A 20,768-nucleotide genomic window follows, 5' to 3' on the forward strand; every position below is an offset into this window, starting at 1 on the left:
CAATAAATGCAATGAAGTGGTCATCGTCATCATTGCATGCACCATCAATATCATCAGTCTTTTGCTGTGGAATGTAATGATTATAAAGACTCGTAGCAGGCTTGTGTTGAGTAAACGGCAGTCAAATACCTGTCAAGCAGTCTTTATTCATACTCGAAATGCAGCACGGCACAAAATAAAAATGATTAAAATGTGAATTACAGTTACAGCCCGGAACAGATGGAACGTTGGACTAACGTTGGACAAACATTGGCCCTACGCTGTTCCAACCACATGCCCACATTGATTTCTTTCGAACTGCTTTTTGTGTTCAGTTTGTGTTGTCCTTCCCGCACACCTCCGATTGGCACGGTTGGCTACGTACGGTGCGAAAGAAGATCAATGCACACGCACACTACACACGTGCATTGACACAACGTCGCATTGTCTGCCCGGGAAATTGCTGGGAAACTGACGTAGCGATGATCCCGTCACTTTGCGAAATTACGCTTCATTTCGTGACAAAGTCATACCCCCGGCAGCCGCTTGCCAATCGCTAAATCCCAGGGTTATTAGGCGTGGAGCGACGTTAATCTTGACTGCGAATCGTCCCGGTATGCAGCAGAGCCCCCCCCCCCAGCTGACCTCCGCTGACCCCCCCCCAACCGTCGGGGTGACGGGTGCCGGCCCCCCTAAACAAATGACAACAACGACCTCCTTGCTTTGCCTCCGCACTGCGGGAAAAAAATGTGGCGTCTGATCGCAGGATAGGGTGAAGCGATCTGGGAGCTCGGGAAAAAAACGATGGCATAAAAGCGTCGCGGGTGTAATGGGGAGGAGAAATATAAATATTCTATATCAGAATCAGAATATTGATTTACACTGGAGGAATCCGATGAGCTGTGAAGCTCTTTTTCACAGATGTCCAGTTGGGTCGGGTGCGAACGTCACAACAACCAAGACAAAACAACACGTTAGGAGTGCAAAGTACGATAAAAGTTTAACAAATCACCCAAACACGTGCAAATACAACACTCAACCATCCCCATCCTGCCAGACAAAGCCCACCGAGGTATCAACCTACCGTTCAAAAGCGACCTGCCCACCACAAATGACACCTCAACAAAGTCGGGGAGGAGGGCAATGGGACGGGGGGGGGGGGGGCGGTTTGAGGCCCGAGGAGAAGGCCCCGACACCCGGTGGCCGCAGGTCTGCGCGAAGCTCGGAGCCACCACGACCTCCGCGATGGTCGTTCCGATCGTCCTTGTGCCACGATCCAGTTGCAAACCCCCCCCCCACGCACGAGGCCCTCCGATGAACGTTGTCTGACGGTGGCGGGTTTGTCACGCCGTACGTATAGCCAGCCGTGCTAGTCGGAGGTGCGTGACCACTGTTTGCCCGTGCTTTGCCCCCCCACCCCCCCAGTGCCGTTCCAAGAGGTGCCCAGCTACTCGCGCCGCCGCTCCTACTTCTTCCCGGCGTCTGGCCCCCAGCCCCAGAGTGGCGGCATCACTGCCACCAGGTACCGGGCCTCACCGAACCTCATCGAGCCTCGCTCAACCTCACTCAACCTCACTCATCTTGAGTGAACCTCACTGAACCATCACTCAACCTAGATTTGAAGCTTTCGTGACTGCAAGGATTCATACTCTTAGGTTTTGTCGGTAAAGTCACGTAGGTAAAAATAAATAAGAGAAAATAGAATAATAGAATAATAATAATAGAAATAAAATGATAAATCACGACGTTTCGGAGGCAACACAAGTCTCCGTCATCACTTGATACAGTAAATTTACTGTGACGGTCCCACCTGATGACGGAGACTTGTGTTGCCTCCGAAACGTCGTGATTTATATTTTATTTGTATTATTATTTCTATTATTTAATTTTTTTCTTATTTATTTTTACCTACGTGACTTTACCCAAAAAACCTAAGAGTACTCACCCAACCTCACTGGATCTCACCGACACCTCACCGAACCTCACCCAACCTCACCGGATCTCACTGACACTTCACCGAACTGAACACCGAACCTCGCTGAGCCTCGCTACCTCGCACCCAGCTGCGGTGGCCACGACTGCCGGCGCGTTTTCGCGCTCGCGCCGTGCAGCTCCCTCGACGTGTCTCGTTTGTCGCTGTCGTCGTCGCGGCTCGTCGAGGACGAGAATCCATCTCGCGCAGAAAGAACGGAGCGTCGGACATCGTCCGATCCGACGGCGGGCACGTTCGGCGTTCACCGTCACGCTCGCAGCGATTCGCGAGATGGGTTGTCGCGGCACGGGACCGACGGTCACTCATTCATCGCGCGCGGTCAGCGAAGGGCTGTTGCCGCCACACGGGTGACCTCTTTTTGCGACGGCGTTCGCATCTCGACTGCTCCTCTTGGCTGCCGTGCACTGGCGTCGCGGTGGGGGGGGGTGACCATGGGGTGGGGGGGGCGGCCATGCGGTGGGGGTGATCACGGGGGGGGGGCGGTTACAGGGGGGGAGGTCACGGGGGGGGCGACCACGAGGGGGGCGACCACGGCGGGGGGGGCGATCACAGGGGGTGCAGCCACGGGGGAGCGGTCACAGGAGGAGGTCACAGGGGGGGGAGATCACGGGGGGGGGGCACCACGATGGGGGAGGGGGGCAATCACGGGGAGGGCGGCGCCATTCCTTTGAGGGTCACGGTCCTCGCTTCGGACGTCGACCGGCAAACCGAAGAGCGCAAATTTTCCGCAGGAGACTTGCGCGTCGAGACGGGGCTACGCGCCCGCTGCGTGACACCGCAGTCGTCTCCCCTCTCGAACCGAGTCCTCGAACGCTTGGGGGGGAGTGGGGGCGGGGGATCTCGGTCGCAGATGACAAACGGCGACATTCGCGGCGCAAGAGGAGAAGCGTCTTTGGCGTCGCTCGTGGGCCCGACGGTGGCTCGGGGTGTCGGCCCAAAAAATGTGCCCCGCCCCCCCCCCCCACCTAGCCGAGCCGGTGATGGAAATTCCACATTTCCGTGGCGGGGACGAGTTTCTCTCGAGGGACAAAAGCGTCGCGCGTGCCGACGCTTTTTGTCGCTCCGCTGCCAGATGACTGGCCGTGTGACCATAGCTCCCCACGCCCACTGCTCAGCGCTGGTTGGTGACGGGCAGGGTGCATAGACGTGGAGCCATGGGGCCACAGTACGACAACCGGCGGCATGGTTCTGCACTGCTGTAGAACGCAATAACAAGGTCACACACACGTGTGTGCCACTCGCTAATGGAGCTCGCAAGACCAATTGGTTATTTCACCCTGTGATTGCCATTGGACCCTCACAGTCCTTTTGGGTTCACCTTACATTGAATCATTTTTTAAAATGTTGTTTGTAAAGTAGCCTGGGCCTAAATTATCAAATAATCAACGAGAGAACTGCACTGGGAGTCACCACATTGATTCCAGTCTCGCTTTATTTGTTCCCCTAATAAATTAGAGCTGGGATCGGTTAATCAACCACCAATGGATCTTGTTGCCGGTCAAAGTTCGCAGCGCGCTTTGTCGAAGCGGCGGCGTGAAAAGCGAACGAAAAATCCGCGCGGGCGAAATGCGTTCGGATTAATCGCGCATCCATCGTGGAGGGGGAGGGCGGCTTCCTCCACTTCGAAGTGAGTGCTTTGCTCTTGTCGGAGCATCAGTTAAGCGTGAGCTTCGCTTGCATCGGCAAGAAAGAAGAATCTAATTTAAGATTAAATCACGCTACCTACTGTATTAAACTCCCGGATATTTAATTTCCTGACACAGCCACAGTGACCACTCCCCCCCCTCCCCCCTCCCCACCACTGCATGGACTCGTGAACACCATGATACATCATCGTAGCTTTGCATATTGAAGAGCAAATAAATTCGTAAGGAGAAGGCATGCGCATTTCCCCCAAGTCAAGTGGCGATGGCCGCGCACGCAGCACCCACGTGATGAGAGATGGATTCTCGTCCTCGGGTGCACTTGGGACGCGTTATTTACTCGCGCCCCGGTCTTGCGGGTTTGTGTCGTTGTTGTGCAAATTAAACGTGAACAATGTCATATTGGTTTTCGGTTTCGCTCGACCGAGTGCAACGAATAGGGCGGAGAGTGCAACGGCCGTGAGAAATGTCGCGTAATTATACTTTGTTTTTTTTCGAAGTCGCTTGACACATTGTTAAATGCTTGCAACGCTCGTTGCCGTTGATCGATGCCCGGCGGCTTTGTGGACACGTACAGTTCTTTGTTGTCAATCCACTGCTGGATGAGGGCCACGCTCCCCCCCCCCCCGCCCACACACCATTCTCATTGTAAGTTGCGTCTCGCAACCTCCGATCTTGCCTCGAGTTTCCTCCTCGTCGACCCAGACAACGACGCCCAACGTCGCTTCTCTGTTGCAGCTGCGGTCGTCTGGAATTCACTCGCTCGGTCACGCGCACCGTTTGGTCAGAATCCGAAGACTTAAAAAAGTCTACCCACGCCCCTGAATGTCCTTTTGAAGTTCGGTTTGTGCAAGTTTTATATTTTATCAACAAATTCGGGGGTTTGTTTGAGCCCGCTCTACCACTCTACGCCGTCCGGGTTGATGACGGTGGGGAGCATAGATGTTGGAGCACGGTACAGTACAACAACGGGTATTTTTTTTGCTGCCCTCTGCTGACAACGCAACCCACACACCCCCATCGCGTGCACGTCGCGAGCTGAAGAATCTATCGATCGGACTCCGAACGGAGCAGTGCGACCGTTTCCCTGTTATCACGCCTGACACCTCCCGCAACGCTTTTTGGGGGGATGTTCCCCTCGTCTCGTCTCTCTCTCAGGCCGAGTTACCAGCAGCAGCAGCTGGCGCTCGGCCGCGCCACGAGCGAGTGCAACCTGGCGGCGCGCTCGCCCCCGGACTGGCTGCTGCGCCACCAGCACTACTTTGGCCAGGGCGTGCCGTCGTCGCAGCCGGCCGTACACATCTCCTGCCAGCCGACGACCATAGGCACCGTCCTGCCGGCGCACCACCCGCACGTCACCTTCTCCACCAGTGAGTCGCGGCGGCAAACTGCGACCGTGGGTCTAAGCGCCTCCGAGTCGACGTGTGCAAATGATGTGTTAATTTAGCGCGTGGTAGGGATTTCGCGAACAATATCATCCATAATATAGGTTTTTTTTGGTTCAGATCGCGTAAATATAAATGTGTCGCTGAACCCGCCAGCACCTGACACAGCCAATTGGTAAGGGTTGTCACGTAAACAGAACGTATCCAAATTCGTTACTAGTACAGCACCCCTGTGTGTTGGAGAGAAAGTACAAATTTGTGGATTTTCTCAATTTGTGGATTTGCTCAATTCCACAAATACTGTTTTTTTGCTCTCCAATACACCGGTGTGCTGTACTCGCTACCAATTGGCATGTTCTGTGTACGTGACAAACCTTACTAATTGGCTGTGTCGGGTGGTGACGGGTTTAACGACACATTTATATTTATGCGATCTAACCCAAAAAACGTATATTTTGGATGATATGTAAATTGCACGTCTATTTTGTTTTAAACTAATAGATCATCATCATCATGTGCATGCCCCTCGGCGCACAGCTTTCCCTACGAGCCGCCACCAGGAAATCTTTTCTTGCACTAGCTGCCACGTTGAGTTGCCAGCCAAGGCGGTGGTGTCGAAGATTATTTTAGTAGTCCGGTAGCCGTAGCTCCAGTGCAAAGGGTCCCCAGTAACGGGGCAGCGCAGCCACAGCTCCTCTTCAGATGCCTTGCGGTGGTGGACATGGGGCCCCGTGGACACCAGGCAAGATTTCATGGGGAATACATTTTGAAAAAAAGCAAGCCCCTTGAAGGAATCAGTAAGCTCGGGGGGGATTCCAGGAGCGCACGGCCTCCGAAAGCGAGAAAGCTAATTGGATCGTGGAATCTTATGGGCGGTCAGCGACGACGACGACCGCGACAAAACGCGATTTTCTGGCGAACGCGTCGCGGCAAACAGCGTTCGACGGCCGGCTCGCTGGCACGATTTGTGTTTGTTCGGTTACGAGTTATCGCTTTTTGCAGAAATTGTCCAGCGTCTGTTGTGTCTTCCCGACAACAGTCGTGATTAGCTTCCCTAATCCTCACGAAACAAAAATTGAGCCCAGGAAAGCATCAGTAAGTTGATTATGCTAATGTTTGCTTCATTGACCTCGGTACAGCAGGTCTACCCATGCAATGTGCCGGCAATACGTTAGTACTTTAATTTTAATACAAATTTAACTGTTCATCAGGCACCATGGTGTAAAGTGCATTATCTAACTCTCTGACCTATTTACTTTGCTATGAAGAAACCGAATCGTCGCCTAATTATATTTAAAAAATCCCTTTTCAGGTCACACTGTTATTGGCGAATTTGTTGAGTTTTTATTATCTGTGCTTATGCACCACTGCCAATACAGTATCAACCAAATATAGTGTTTCCTTTCGTGAGTTGTGCAACAGTTTGCATTGCCGAGATCAATAGGTATATTTCACGACGTTCTGAAATCCCTATATTTCGGCTCGGCTAACACATGATGCACTCGTAATGCTGCTCCGCTGTGGTCCTGCTTCTGACATTCATAAATGGATTCAGCACAGGTCTTTCGCCAAATAATCCCCCATTTTAGCGGCACATCTGATCAAAGCCCTCACTGGAGAAGCCTCCAAAAAGAATGAGATTAAACCCGCTGAACGCAGCTGCTGTGATTGATGGATTGGTTTCCATTGATTCTCAGACGGTGCACAGTGCAATGCAGGCCTCACGTGCGGCAGTTGTACACACCGTGGTCGTGGGCAGAAATGAAAACGAGCGTGAAAAGACGACGGATGACAAGTGATCGCAAGGGCCCCCACCCCCTCCCCCCCCATGCTTTCTCGTAAAAAAAAAGCATTCCGCAGGCCATTAACAAAGTAAACAAGACATTGTAATTAAGTCCCCCACCGTTTTTTTTCTTCTTCCCTGAAACAACCTAGAGCACGCATCGGAGTGAACAGTTTCAAACGCTTGTGGATCGATTCCCCCACCGAGCCATTTTATCCCAGTTCCAGACTCTGCCGCACCAGCTGTGTGCATAGCTCATGGTCTCGTGGTGTAGGGCAGAGGTCGCAACCGGGTACCCGATACCCGTACCCTACCCGATACCCGGCCGGGTACGGGTACCTGTTTTCGACCCTGGTGCGGCCGGCTACGGCTACAGGTAGACCGTGAGTCACTGGTGAGTAACTGTTTGTCACTCATTTCCCAACGTCTTGTCTCTTCTCACAATTCAAGTTCCTAGAATCAACCCACCCGCGCCTGCAACATGGCTTCATCCCAGAGGTCGCAATCAGGTACCCGATACCCGTACCCTATCCGTACCCGGCCGGGTACGGGTAGCTGGGTACGGGTACGGCCGGGTACAGGTACCCGTTTGCGACCCTGGTGCGGCCGGGTACAGGTACGGGTAAGGAATCAAAACCCGTTTGCGACCTCTGGTGTAGGGGTGGGGGGCACTGTTCGGAGCCATCGGTGGCAGAATTACTCTGATAGCTCCACGCAAACCGCGGCGTGTCGCGATTGCGACCGCGCATCTCGAACGAGAGTGGCCACGCATCCTGGCACCTTGCGTCATCGCGATTGGTGCACGCGGGGAGCAGCAAAGACCACGAGGGGACAAATGTCGATTGAAAACTCACTCCTTTAGAACTGCTTTTTTGCGTCTGATGTGTTGTCCTTAACCCCCCCCCACCCACACCGCCGCGCCTCCGATTTAGCACGGGTGGCTATGTACGGCGCGAAAGAAGCTAAACTGTACATACACACACGTTGCATGTGTATTCAAACCCAGAGGAAGAGGAACACGCGTGGTCCGTAGTTTAACGGTGGACGTTAAAGATCCCCCCGCCCGCCTCCCCGTCATGGTGCCGCTGCTGCTGGTTCCCTGAACTGGTGGAGACTTTTTGAACCTTTTGACCCGCAAACGACTCGATTTGAATCAGCCGCAGAAAATCGTCGCTGCCCCCTCCACCACCTCCCCCATATTTCGAAAAAAAAACATTTTGCAGGACCCTCCTGCAAAATTGAGTCGTCAAGACTCGGGGTGAGGCTTTTCTTCACGAGCAAAGCGTTGAGTACAAAAAATAAAAACAGCCACTCTGCGTGGACGTGGTGAAGCGGCTAAATTGACTTAATTTTCGGCCGCAAAAATTGTTCAGGTCATGTAAACATTTTACCGGCAGCAGAACGATGCATCGTGCGTTCATAAAGTGCAGATGAAATGTGCGCAAGCCAGTGTTGTCGGTATGAGAAACCGTGTGACTTAGGGTGGGTGGAGGCCACTGGACTGTGTGCTCTATACATTTCCACGTGATAAGCCACTTCGTTGAGCTATCATTTGTGGCCAGGTCGCTTCTGAAAAAGAAACGAATAGCTCAGTGATCCTTAGCTGGTAAGATAGAAAGTTTATTTTTAGTTCTAGATTTGAAGTTTTCGTGACTGCACGGATTCCTACTAATCAAACTCTTTGCTTTTTTCGGTAAAGTCACGTAGGTAAAAAATTTAAATAAATTAAATCACGACGTTTCGGGCACAACACAAGCGTCCTTCTTCAGGTGTGAGACACACTTAAGCGGTTGTGCTTTCGCTACGTTGTCCCCACCTGAAGAAGGATGCTTGTGTCGCGCCCAAAACGTCGTGATTTAACTTATTAGAATTTTTTACCTACGTGACTTTACCGAAAAAACCAAAGAGTTTGATTTTTAGTTTATATATTTTTTTGTGATTTTCTTACCTTTCCTATACTTTGCACTCCTATCGTGTTTTTGCATTGTTTTTTTATGTTCTGACCTACCTCTACTGGACATGTAACTAAAGAGCTTTATAGCTCATCGGATTCCTCCAGTGTAAATACATATTGTGATTCTGGACTAAGAGGTGGGCGGGGCAGAGGGGGTGGCTTGCCTTGCTTTACATGAAAAGGAAAATAGTTCCAAACCTTGTCACGAGAACAGTTTTCATAATTTAGTGTGCAACGCAAACTCGCCCTGCAAAACATTCTCATTACGGATTAATTACATGCGAGTTATTTCTTCATAATAAACGTCTTTGGGTTAGATCGCGTTATTTATAAATGTGTCGTAACCCTCCACCACCCGACACGGCCAATCAGCAAAAAAAGTGTCACGTTGACAAAAGACAAATAGTTCACTGCTTTAGCCCACCGGTGTGTTGAAGAGTGAAACCACAACATTTACAATATTTGAGTAAGACGTTTCGCTGGTAATTGCATCCAGCATCATCAGGCAATTCTTGCAAATGAAATGTTTATTTTTAGTTGCTACCAGGGCACATCGCTTCGCGAGCCGACGGATCAAACCTACGTGGTGTGTGTGTGTAAAGAGAAGCTTGCGTTGGTCTCCAATACCATCGGGTACGGCCCCTCCTCGCTGAGAGCGCTGTCTTTTTAAATCCTTTATATTAAGTTCACTTGCTTGCTTGCTTGCGCGCTTACGACCGTGCAAATCTTTCAGTCGTTTTTTAACCCACTTCCCGTGATCCAATCGAGCTGACATTTTGCACACAGACTCGTTGTGCCTGACAATTTTTTTGTCGTGAAAACATTTTTCCAAAATTTTACACTTTTTAGGACAAAATAAATTATATTTAATTACCAATTGCTTAATGGTGGCAGGCAATCATCTGACCCATAGGTGGCAGCCATCTCAAGCCAGAGGACGAGAGGACTCTAGCCGCCACGCATATAAAGGATTTATAGTGAAAAACTTAGTTTTTACGGGTAAATTTTTTAACTCGTTTAAAGTTCACTCACAAACGTCGACCATCGGCTGTCGCCCAGCATGCTCCGGAATCCGGTAGCTCCTGCCCAACATTTTACACACGTATTAAACCAAAAGCGGGGCTGCTCATGGCACTAATAGATATTTAATTGCACAATATACACTCACAGTACAAGCATCATTTAGCAGCAGGACACGACTGCGGGAAATGGTGAGAAGGAACTATGCATGGGCAGTTGTCGTTTTTTCTCTTCGTAAAAAAGCTGGAACAATTATAACGAACGGGTCCTCATGCGTAATTAACGTGCGGCGTTGTGTGATGCTGTTGGCATGGATGATCCTCTATGAAATGAAAATTTTATTATACTGGTAGGAACCTCCTGGTTACACCAGCCCACAGGGAATTATTGTGTCCGTCCGTCCGTCGTGCATCCAAAAACGGCAGGGGTGTTGCTGGGTGGAGAGGGGAGGGTGGGGAGGGGCTGGGAGGGGAGGGTGGGAAGGGGCTGGGTGGGGAGGGTGGGGCTGGGTTGGGGTGGGAGGGGTGGGGCTGGGGGGGAGGGGCTGGTCACCCCGTGGTGCCCTTATAAAACTCAACGTTTAACCTACTCACGCCGGCTTGTGCCCGCCCTCACAGTCGGCCATATTTGCGGAATACACCACGCCGCCGTTGACCCTGGCCATTGACCGAGCAACTCAACGTTCCTACCAGCTCCCTCCGCAGGAATGTGTTTAGTTGAGACAAAGAGGAGGAGCCGCCACTGAGTGACACAGAGGACGATCGTCATGGCAGGCCCGTTAATCACGAGCCCGAGGTGCACAGGGCTCGGTCCTGAGTCACTTCCTGAGCAAGGCAGGGCAGACAGCGGTGTGAACACAGCGAGGGAGGTGATTCCACGTGGGAAAGGCGGCAGCAGCAGCAGAGGAGGAGGAGGATTGCCCTCCCTTATTGTGCCTGGTTTCACCAGCGGCGTCGTCTGGTGGCCACGGTGGATAGGAAACGGAGGGCATCGTCGAGCAAACACGAGGGAGACGAGAGGTCCGAGTTTGGGTTCAGTTTGGTTGACCAGGTGAGCACTTGGGGGGGCACAGGATAGAGTCTCCGTTCGAAGTTGTGACCCGGGTCACCGAGTTGACGAAAGCAAATCAAACTGAGAGAGGGATGGGGCAAGTCCGTGAAATATTTTTTTTAATGAGTGTTTTTTTTATTATCCATTCCTGATTGTAAGTGGAGCCAGAGTTGGGATTTTAGGGTCGGAGCGATTTCGTAATCATTCGGGGGGGAGGGGAACATTGCAATTGAGAAGTCTGGCTCGTCTGATTCCGAAACATCCGATGATATTAGCAGCGAGGATTTGGACGAGGACCGAGCTGCGTGTCATACGTGGGAGATGTTGCAAAGAGGGCATAAAAGACATCCCGCGACCTGTTGAGATGCGCCGAACCAATGCTGTTTCTGTGCCGTGACATTGCAAGACAAGGCCCCAGGTTCTTGCGTTGCGAACTCTTGCATCTGTGGAGGCAACCGAAAAAGTGTGCGAAATCCCTGCGCTGCGATTGACTCATTTTGGCAACTGTGCGTGCAAACCACGTGCTTGACTACACGGGGAAATCCCCATCAGGGATGAGTGTTGCACACATCATTGTACAGCGGGGGTGTTGATATGATTCCACGGCAGCGTTTTGACAGCTGCATTTGGCTTAATTCCTAAAAACAAATGCTTCTCTGAATTGGAATTTTCATGAACCTGGTAATAAGGCTGAACATTATGAAGGTATTCTTTGGGTCTTTCGATAAAGTCACGTAGATATAAAAAAAAAATAATAACAATAAAAGAATACAAATAATAAATGAAAATAAAGTGAATAAAAAAAAGATATCGCAACACACGCTTGTGTTGCGATCGAAACGTCGTGATATTTTTATTTTTTATTCACTTTATTTTTTTATTTTAATCATTTTATTGTTATTATTTTTTCTATCTACGTGACTTCACCGAAAGACCCAAAGAATACGAATTCCTGCAGTCACGAAAGCTTTAAGTCAAGATTATAAAGGTAATGATGTAATAATGCTCTTCGTTATTGGACGCCGTTAGCTTTTGCAGCAAATTTCTTGGCCGTGGGCCTTGCCAGTTCACGCAGCTTCCCGTGAGATCCGGTCTGGTGACAGACCCAGCCACTGGCGCACTCTACACTTCCTCTGCACGCCAATTAGTCTCTTAAACATCTGTTCCTGTCACCTACAATATGATATTTAGAGGTGGAGTTTTGGCATTTCCCCATAGCGGCGCTTTGGGCCACAGAATGTTTGAATACAAAATATGTTGCTATTTTGTTTTGCATTTTGGAGGCGATTGTATTTTAAAACCATGGCAAAATCCTTCGACGCATCAGTGGTCACCTTGCAGCCGGGTAGTACATGTTTAACTCTGCATCGGTCCACATCGTTGCATCTCTGCAGCCAAGTAAATTGTTCACCTTAGAGTCGCTCTGCCTTACTCTTTGGTTCTTTCGGTAAATTCTAGATTTGAAGTTTTCGTGACTGCAAGGGTCCATACTCTTTGTTTTTTTCGGTAAAGTCACTTGATACAGTAATTTTGCTGTGACGGTGCAACCTGAAGACCTGAAGACGGCAGCTTGTGTTGCCTCCAAAACGTCGTGATTTAATTTATATTTATTTTCTTTTTTACCTACGTGCCTTTCGGTAAAGTCACGTAGGTATAAGCAAATGTGTTTCTTGCTGTGGCGTTTCAACCTGATGACGGACGCTTGTGTTGCTTCCGAAACGTCGTGATTTAATTTATTCTATTTTTTTATTTTATTTTATACCTACGTGACTTTCCCGAAAGAACCAAAGAGTATGGAGCATTGCAGTCACGAAAACTTCAGATCGAGAGTCGCTCTGCCTTGTTTATGCAGCCGAGAGATGAAAATGAACCAGTTGTGATGCGAAAGACATTTCCTCTCTTTTTTAAAGGAGGAGCGACCTGAGGTTTTTTTTAACGAAGCCATTATCCAACGTCGACATTGAGTTATACGGCAGTTCTGCACTCAATTTCGTATCCGTGGGATAGAGGTGGCGTTGCACCTTGCTGAGATGGGACACCCAACTTGCATTTCACTTCTGCTTTGGGAAGAAGAGCTCGAGGTCGTCGTGACTGGGGGAGTAAATCCTCCAGTCCTTGAGTAATCCTTCTCCAGTCGCAACTATTCGTGACTGGAGGAGGAGTAGGTCCTCCAGCGTTCCCAACAGGGTTTGCTCCGCTCTCACCACTTCCCTGGAACTCAGTCGCGATTGTCATTTTTGACGTGACGCCAAAGAGAGGACCATTCATTGCCTGACAACGTCGCCTGTTTATGAATTGCTTCCATTTTAAAGACCACACACGTGGCGTTATTCACGACTTCCCGTCGGGAGCTTTTTTATACTCAAAATCACAGAGCTGCTTGCTCTGTTGCCGACTGTTTAACGAGAACAGGCTGCAGGACAAAGGTGAGGTTAGAACCCATGGAAAAATAAGTATTCGTTTCAGCATTACCTGGGGTGAAAATAAGATCTGGAAAAATGTAGGAATTTGAAGAAGCGTGGCAAATATAGCACGTTGTATGTTCGTTGGTTCATTCACAATCTGCTCGTCCTGGTAAGGGTCGCGACAGCAGCGTGCTGAGTAGTGGCGGTCCACACCTCCCTTACCGTGGCGACAAACTCCAGCACTACTACACTATACACTACTATACACTACGCTATACACTACTATACACTACACTGCTATACACTACACTACTATACACTACTGTACATTACTCTACACTACACACTACTACATTATACTACACTATACACTACTACACTATACACTACACTACTATACATTACACTACTATACACAGACTCTAGCTTTTCATGGGGAATTCCCAGGCGTTCCCAGGCCAGCTGAGTGACGTCATCCCCCCAGCATGTCCTGGGCCGGCCCCGGGGTCTTTGCCCAGTGGGACATGCTGCCCGGTAGAGTTCCAGGTGGGCAGTCTGCCCGGGGGGGGGGGGGGGGCATCCTCACCGGGTGCCCAAACCAAATCAACTGGCTCCTCTCGATCCGGAGGAGCAGCGGCTCAATGCAAAACTCGAATGGTTTCTCAGCTGTATCATTGGCGAAGCATGAATTCGCTACATCTATTTTAAATCACATAATTAGATAAAATTAGTTGTCATGGCACAGATTTGAATGCCACTGATGATGAAAGAGCATCCTTGTTGTAACACAATGCACCACGTGTCGCGGCAATAATTGGTGCCCTCGTGATTAAAATCAGGAAACATTCTGAGAAATAGTTCGACATCAGTGCAGTGATTCTTTTTTAAAATCCTTTATATTAAGTTCACTTGCTTGCTTGCTTGCGTGCTTACGACCATGCAAATATTTCGGTCGTTTTTTAACCCACTTCCCGTGATCCAATCGAGCTGACATTTTGCACACAGACTCGTTGTGCGTGACAATTTCTCGTCGTGAAATTTTTTTTCCCAAATTTTACACTTTTTAGGTAAAAAATTTATATTTAATTACCAATTGCTTAATGGTGGCAGGCAATCATCTGACCCATAGGTGGCAGCCATCTCAAGCCAGAGGACGAGAGGACTCTAGCCGCCCGTTTCATGATGACGCAAATGTTGACTAACCACATGGCATGAAATCCCTGCCACCACGCTGTACAATGGAGACTATTTATAGAGCAGTTAAATTGAAGCCGCCAGGTTCTTGAAAGTGGTAAAACGGGTCAACGCTAGTGCCCTCGGGAATATACGGGGCATGTCAAGAGGTGATCTTACATATAAAGGATTTATAGTGAAAAACTTTGTTTTTGCGGGTTAATTTTTTTCTAATTGTGAATATCTCAAAACGTCGCAACAAAAACCACCCTTCAGGCCAAACTCTAGGCAATGCCGAGCATCTTGTCACTTTAAAATTAATTCTGTTAAAATGTGAAAACAGGATAACATTATACTCGCTGATAATAATGGACACTGACAATTGTCTCGCCTTGTGCAAGCTACACGTTGTTGAAAAAGCGGTGGTAGTTTATATACCTTTACACTTTTATACTTTATTTATATTTGTAAATTTTTTTGTGACTTGCTTACCTTTCCGTTGCTTTGCACTCCTATCGGATGGTCGTTATTGTTTGTTGTTATAACGTCCTGAGCCCCCCCCCCCTACTGGACATCTGTGAGAAGGAGCTTCAAAGCTCATCGGATTCCTCCTCCGGTATAAATAAAGAGTCTGATTCTGACAGTGCTGGCATTCACTAGTAATAATAATGATACTCATGCCAATTACACTGATCAACAGACTTTTTCTGGCATATGGTATTCCAACGGTTTTAATGTAATTTTGGGGTGCTGATTCCAAATCTGGCATCAGTTTTTGTCTATCACATCAGGTTTTTGAGATATCAAATATTGCATTTTCAATAAAAACTGCAGAAGAAAAATATTAAATAAATGTGGATATCTACATAAAATGATATTATAAATACACTATGCTAAAAATACAGCACCATATTTTAACACTAAAGCAGTCACTGACTCGCAACAACTTGCAATCATAAGTGACAGAGTTAATTTCGGATAAAATCAATGAAAATGTTGTATGCCGATAGCATAAAAATGAGATGTGATGACCAATGTTATAATTATTTACCGAGGAAAGCCTCACGGCGTCTCCAAACTCTCTGCCGGTAGGATATTGGCCGTGTTAACCCAATACCAGAAGGATACTGCATCTAAGCTGCACCCAAAGAGTGACGAACGTGGGAGTAAGAGAAACGTTGCACGTAGAAGAAGACGACGACCTGGTGATGCAGGCAGTGATGAGAAGGAAACTGACACAAGTGTAGGATGGACTATAACAGGAAGAGTAAAAGTGTGCTGTTCGGAAAAATGGAAGGAACCGGAAAGAGAGGACGATGACATCACAAGAGATCGGTGCCACAAAGATTTGAAGCTTTCGTGACTGCAGGAATCCATACTCTTTGGTTCTTTCGGCGAAGTCTACTTCAGCAGTTGTTTGGCCTACTTGAGCAGTTCTTTTCTTGCTGTGGTTGTCCCACCTGATGACGATTGCTTGTTGTTGCTGCGATCGAAACGTCGTGATCTATTATTTTTTCTACCTTCGTGACTTTACCGAAAGAACCAAAGAGTATGCCACAAAGATGTTGCACTACTTGAGCATATTGGCACAAGATAGTGCCAAGTGGACGAAGTGTACAGTGGACACCTACGGGGCAATCTGCCCATGGGTCGTGATGATAATGATGATAATGATGATGATGACCCAATACCAAAGTGTTAGGCACTTGGGACAAGAACGGAGTGCCCCGTAAATCCAGCACACACTCGGGGGGGGGGGGGGGGGTAACGCTCGGCACAGATGTCTCCTGACTAAACCACAAAGCCGCTTCACAGTTTACACGTCAACGAGGGACACAAAACCGGGAAATATCACGGGAAGACGAATATCGGACGATACCACAAAGAGGGGAGAATGACATAGAAATACATTGTCTTCTAGTCTGTGACACAACTGACAAAAAAAACTTAACTTTTAATGCCCCAGGAAGAGAGATTTCTCAAAACAGCAGCTACCTCAAAAAGCGGGGAAATTCTGGCTGAATAAAAACCCAGACAGGTGGCAACCCTGTGCCCGATACCGAAAAGACCCGGGCAAGCCCCTGGCCATCTCCCAAACCGGGCTCGGCCGTCCTTAGCTTGCACAATCTGACGAGCGATTTGATAGTCGATATTAAGTCGCACGGGCAGGGTGGGGTGGGGTGAGGTTATTTTGTGGGGCACCACAGTGGCTAGGAGATGTTAACTCCCTCGCCTGGTATGCAGGAGGTCGTGGATTCGATCCTGAGCCTGATACCTGTATATTTTTATATTCTTGGTTCTTTCGGTAAAGTCACGTAGATAAAATAAAGTTAATCAAATAAAAAATATTATTTTTTTATTTGATTTACTTTTATTTTTCATATTTTTTTAACTACGTGACTTTACCGAAAAAACCAATAATATGAATTCCTACAGTCACGAAAGTTTTAAGTCTAAATGTATATTTGGAGTTTACATGTCTCTCTCCCCGTGGTCACGTGGATTTTTCTCCGGGTCCTCCGGTTTTTTCCTCCACGTTTAGAATCAACGTCACGCGTTTGGAGTATTTGGCTGCGATACATTTCCACGCGACGATGTTAAGCCACTTCGTCGAGCCTTCGTTCGTGATAGCCAGGTCGCTCCTGAAAAGAGCTATAGAGCTCAGTGGAGCCTTACCTGGTCAAGTAAAACAAGTAAACCCGTAAAAAAAAAAATTTGCACTATAAATCCTTTATATGCGTGGCGGCTAGAGTCTTCTCGTTCTCTGGCTTGAGATGGCTGCCACCTATGGGTCAGATGATTGTCTGCCAATATTAAGCAATTGGTAATTAAATATTTAATTTGTTTTCCCTAAACAGTGTAAAATTTTGGGAATTTTTTTTTCACGAACATTAATTGTCTCGCACAACGAGTCTGTGTGGAAAATGTCAGCTCGATTGGATCACGGGAAGTGGGTTAAAAAACGACCGAAAGATTTGCACGGTCGTAAGCAAGCAAGCAAGCACGCAAGCAAGCAAGCAAGCGAACTTAATATAAAGGATTTAAAAAATACGTAGTTTGAAGTTCATTTTATGGAATTTACGTCTGAAAAAAAATTGACTTTCATGTCTCTTCTTATCCCGCCCGCCCGCTCGCTCTTTCTCTCGCCGCCGCCTCTGCCCCGCTCGCCCGCTCGCCGGGGGTCGCTCGCCCCGCAGGCGGCTGCGGCCTGCAGCCTCACTACCTGGCGCACATGCACAGTGCACCGCCGGGGCCGTGCGCGGGCGACGGCACGCTGAGGAGCACCAGCAGCTCGTGCGGCTCGCGCAGCCGCTCGCCCTCGTCGCACCGCCCGCGCGAAGCGTCCACCTCAGGTGGGGGGAACCGCGTCGCCCCCGCGAGAACCCTTGTGCGCCCCTTGTCCAACAGCGTGAGCGCAAGCAGATCCTGTGTGAGCGGCGGTGGGGGGGGGGGGAGGTAAAGGGGGAGGTGGGCGGGGGGCGGCTTTGGTTGGGTTGCCATTTTTTTTTTTTTTGCAACTGGGGCCTTTGGTAGGCTTGCCACATTTTATGGGGTATGGGGATCCTTTGGTAGAGTTGGCACCTATTTTGAGGTACGGGGATCCTTTGGTAGGGTTGGCACCTTTTTTTTTACTTCACCGAAATAACTAAGAATATCTAAATATACAGGTGTCAGGCTCAGGATCGAACCCACTACCTCCTGCATACCAGGCGAGGGAGTTAACATCTCCTCGCCACCGTGGCGCCCCACAAAATAACCTCACCCCACCCCACTCTGCCCGCGCGACTTAATATCGACTGCCAAATCGCTCGTCTCAGGTCGGGCAACTCAAATTGCCACCGCGGTAGTTTTGGTGCTGAGCCCCGTTATAGCAGCTCACCACACCACCCTGTCCCACTGTGCCACGGGGAGGCCGGCCTTGTGCTTGTCTCTGGCTATTGGCAGATCCGAGAAGGCACAACCAAAGACATAGATCCCCCGTGTAGCCTTAATAGACTGTTGGGGCAATTTCTGTTAGCGAGTACCTTTGAAGGGGGGGTAGGGGGGGCAGCACCACATCCGACCGCCTTTGTTTCCCCAGTGGCGATGTTTACACACCGCACCAGGTACTCATTTGCGGACCAGTACAGATAATCGTCACTGGGTGTTGGCCATGAACGGCAATCGAACTCCTGGTCGTCCGTAGCGCAACGCCACAATCGCTGCGCCACCGCTCCCCTACACCGCAACCACACACCACAACACCACCAGCAGCTCCGTCCGCTGCTTGTGGCCTTGAAAGTCGATGTGCCGCCGGTTCTCCCCGCCAGCACGCGTGCACACGTCCGCTGTACTTGGGTCTCGCCCGGACCGGCTGGATCGATTGAGCACGCTCCTTGCTTGCAATGTCCTCTGCCGCTTTGCTTCTTCACCTCTTGCAATTCAGCGCACAAATGTCCTCCTCTGCACGCGCAATCCTCTTTGTATGACCCAGGTCCTGTGGCCCTTCATAGCCAGGGCTCCGGGGGAATGCGACCTCCATTATCCTAAACTGTGCCCTCTGTCCAGCAAGGTCTAAGCCTTGGCTGTGCTTGGTTATCTCAGCCTCTTGGACCCATAACTGGAGTTATTCTTTTTATATATATAAAGACACCTACATTAGTGTAGCCTCTAGATCTGGCCTACAATCTTCTATCAGGGTCTGGCCCTTTTGCAACACTCAACCAGCCATTCGTGACTCATCGTTGGTTTCAATTTAGAAGCTCAAGAGGTACATTACCTGACGCGGTAAATACATTTTTAAAAAATTCCTGGCATTAATGTGCCATGCAAGGTACACCCAGTGACCTCACTTTGTTTCATATCCACTGCGCCACACGCTTAGTATTCATTTATTTCGCCGGCGAATGGCCATAAGTGTGAAGGAGTGAATACATTTCTAAAACTCGTCGGCACTCCGTTGGCTGGGTCACCTTTCGCTGAGTGAGCAAGGACGAACCTGGGGAAACTAGGCCAGGTGGCAACCCTAGCAGAGGGCCTGAGGGACACAAGCGGAGCAGCCTCTTGTCGTGAGCAGAAATTAAAGTGGCCCGCCACTTTGTAACTTTCCACTGCCGGTGCAATTGGAATAAAAAATGTCATTTCGTGGCCGAGGGTGTGAATTGCGGCCAGCGCATTGCACTGCGGTCGCGTGCAATCGTGGCGCTATTTCAGCCTCCGACGCAGCCGACGTCGCCGACAGCTGCTCGTGCGTGGGGAGAAGCTCCCTCGGGTGCTGTCCTCGGCCTGACGCGCCGCCTGAGCGACGCTGCGTCTGCAGCAAGCGGAGGAGGAGGAGGAGACAGCCGGGCCACCTGTGCCGCTCGTCGCCCGCCCGCCAACGCGTCGCACGGACGGAGGAGACGCGACGGAAACGCCGCTCAAATAAGACGACGTGAACCGAGGGTTACGCCGGACCCCTTCTCTCCCCGCCCCTCGCCCCCCTCCTGCCACCCCGTCAGGAGCTGGCGCCGGGGTGGGCGGGACGGGCAGCACCGGTGGCAGCAGCGGCCGCTCCCCGACGCTGCAGCGCGGCGTCAGCCTGCGCTCCGCCACCGCTCTGGGCGCTTCTGGCTCCCGCTCGCCCAGCGGCTCCAGCCCCGTGGGCCGCACCGTCTCGGGCCCGGGCTCCGTGGCCGGCGGCGGCGGCGTGGCCTCCGGCTCCAGCCCCGTGGGGAAGTCCGGCGGCGGCGGGCCCATCATGGCGGGGTCCGGGACGGCCTCGGGCAACACCGCGCGGGGCTCTACGGGCGGCGTGGGGGCCACGTTGGGAGGCACGCGCACCGCCTTCGTGACGGGCTCCGGGGTGAGCACGAGGGCCAGCTCCGGCTCGCTGGCGGGCGCGGGAGCCGGAGGAGGCGCGGGCGGTCAGTTTGGAGATGGCAGCGGCGAAATGGAGGGAGACCTGCGGAGGCAACATCGCAAATTCAAACGCAGGTGAGATGCTGAAATGGGCGGGCGGTCAGGAGGGTGAGTGTGATGGGAAAGGGTGAGGAAATAGCTGGGGAACAAACAAGAGTTTTGGGTGAGGACAGGAGTGACGGGAAGGAAGAGAGAGAGAGTTGACGGGCTATGAGGGAACTGGTGCGTGGTTAGGTGGCAGAGACTTGGTTTTTTCTGATAGGGAGGCAAACAGACTGGAATGGAAGCCGTGGCAAATGATAAGGGGAGGGATGCAGAAATGGAAAAAGTTGACGTGCGCGATGGAAGAGCGCGTTTCGGTGAGAGAGGCGGGGAAACGCGCGGGGCGCTGGGCAGATACGGTGCAGGGCCATTGATGGGGTTTCCGTTGTGTTAATCTCGGCGCGTGCTGTCATTAAAAATGCGTTGAAGAGTCGCATCGAAAGACCTTGACGCACGGGGGC

General features: G+C 50.3%; 1 protein-coding gene across 1 annotated transcript in view; it reads left to right on the plus strand.

The window, feature by feature from the left end:
• LOC144942335 (SH3 and multiple ankyrin repeat domains protein 2-like) overlaps positions 1–20,768 on the plus strand; it is a 362,265-nt gene that overhangs the window by 160,920 nt on the left and 180,577 nt on the right. Inside the window, exons 10-12 of the mRNA XM_078869142.1 lie at positions 1,405–1,501; positions 4,774–4,985; positions 19,866–20,340. Of these exons, the coding sequence (XP_078725268.1) occupies positions 1,405–1,501; positions 4,774–4,985; positions 19,866–20,340 (784 nt within the window). The remainder of the gene's footprint in view (positions 1–1,404; positions 1,502–4,773; positions 4,986–19,865; positions 20,341–20,768) is intronic.

This window comes from Lampetra fluviatilis, chromosome 27 (genome assembly GCF_964198595.1).
Source record: "Lampetra fluviatilis chromosome 27, kcLamFluv1.1, whole genome shotgun sequence".
NCBI lineage: Eukaryota > Metazoa > Chordata > Hyperoartia > Petromyzontiformes > Petromyzontidae > Lampetra > Lampetra fluviatilis.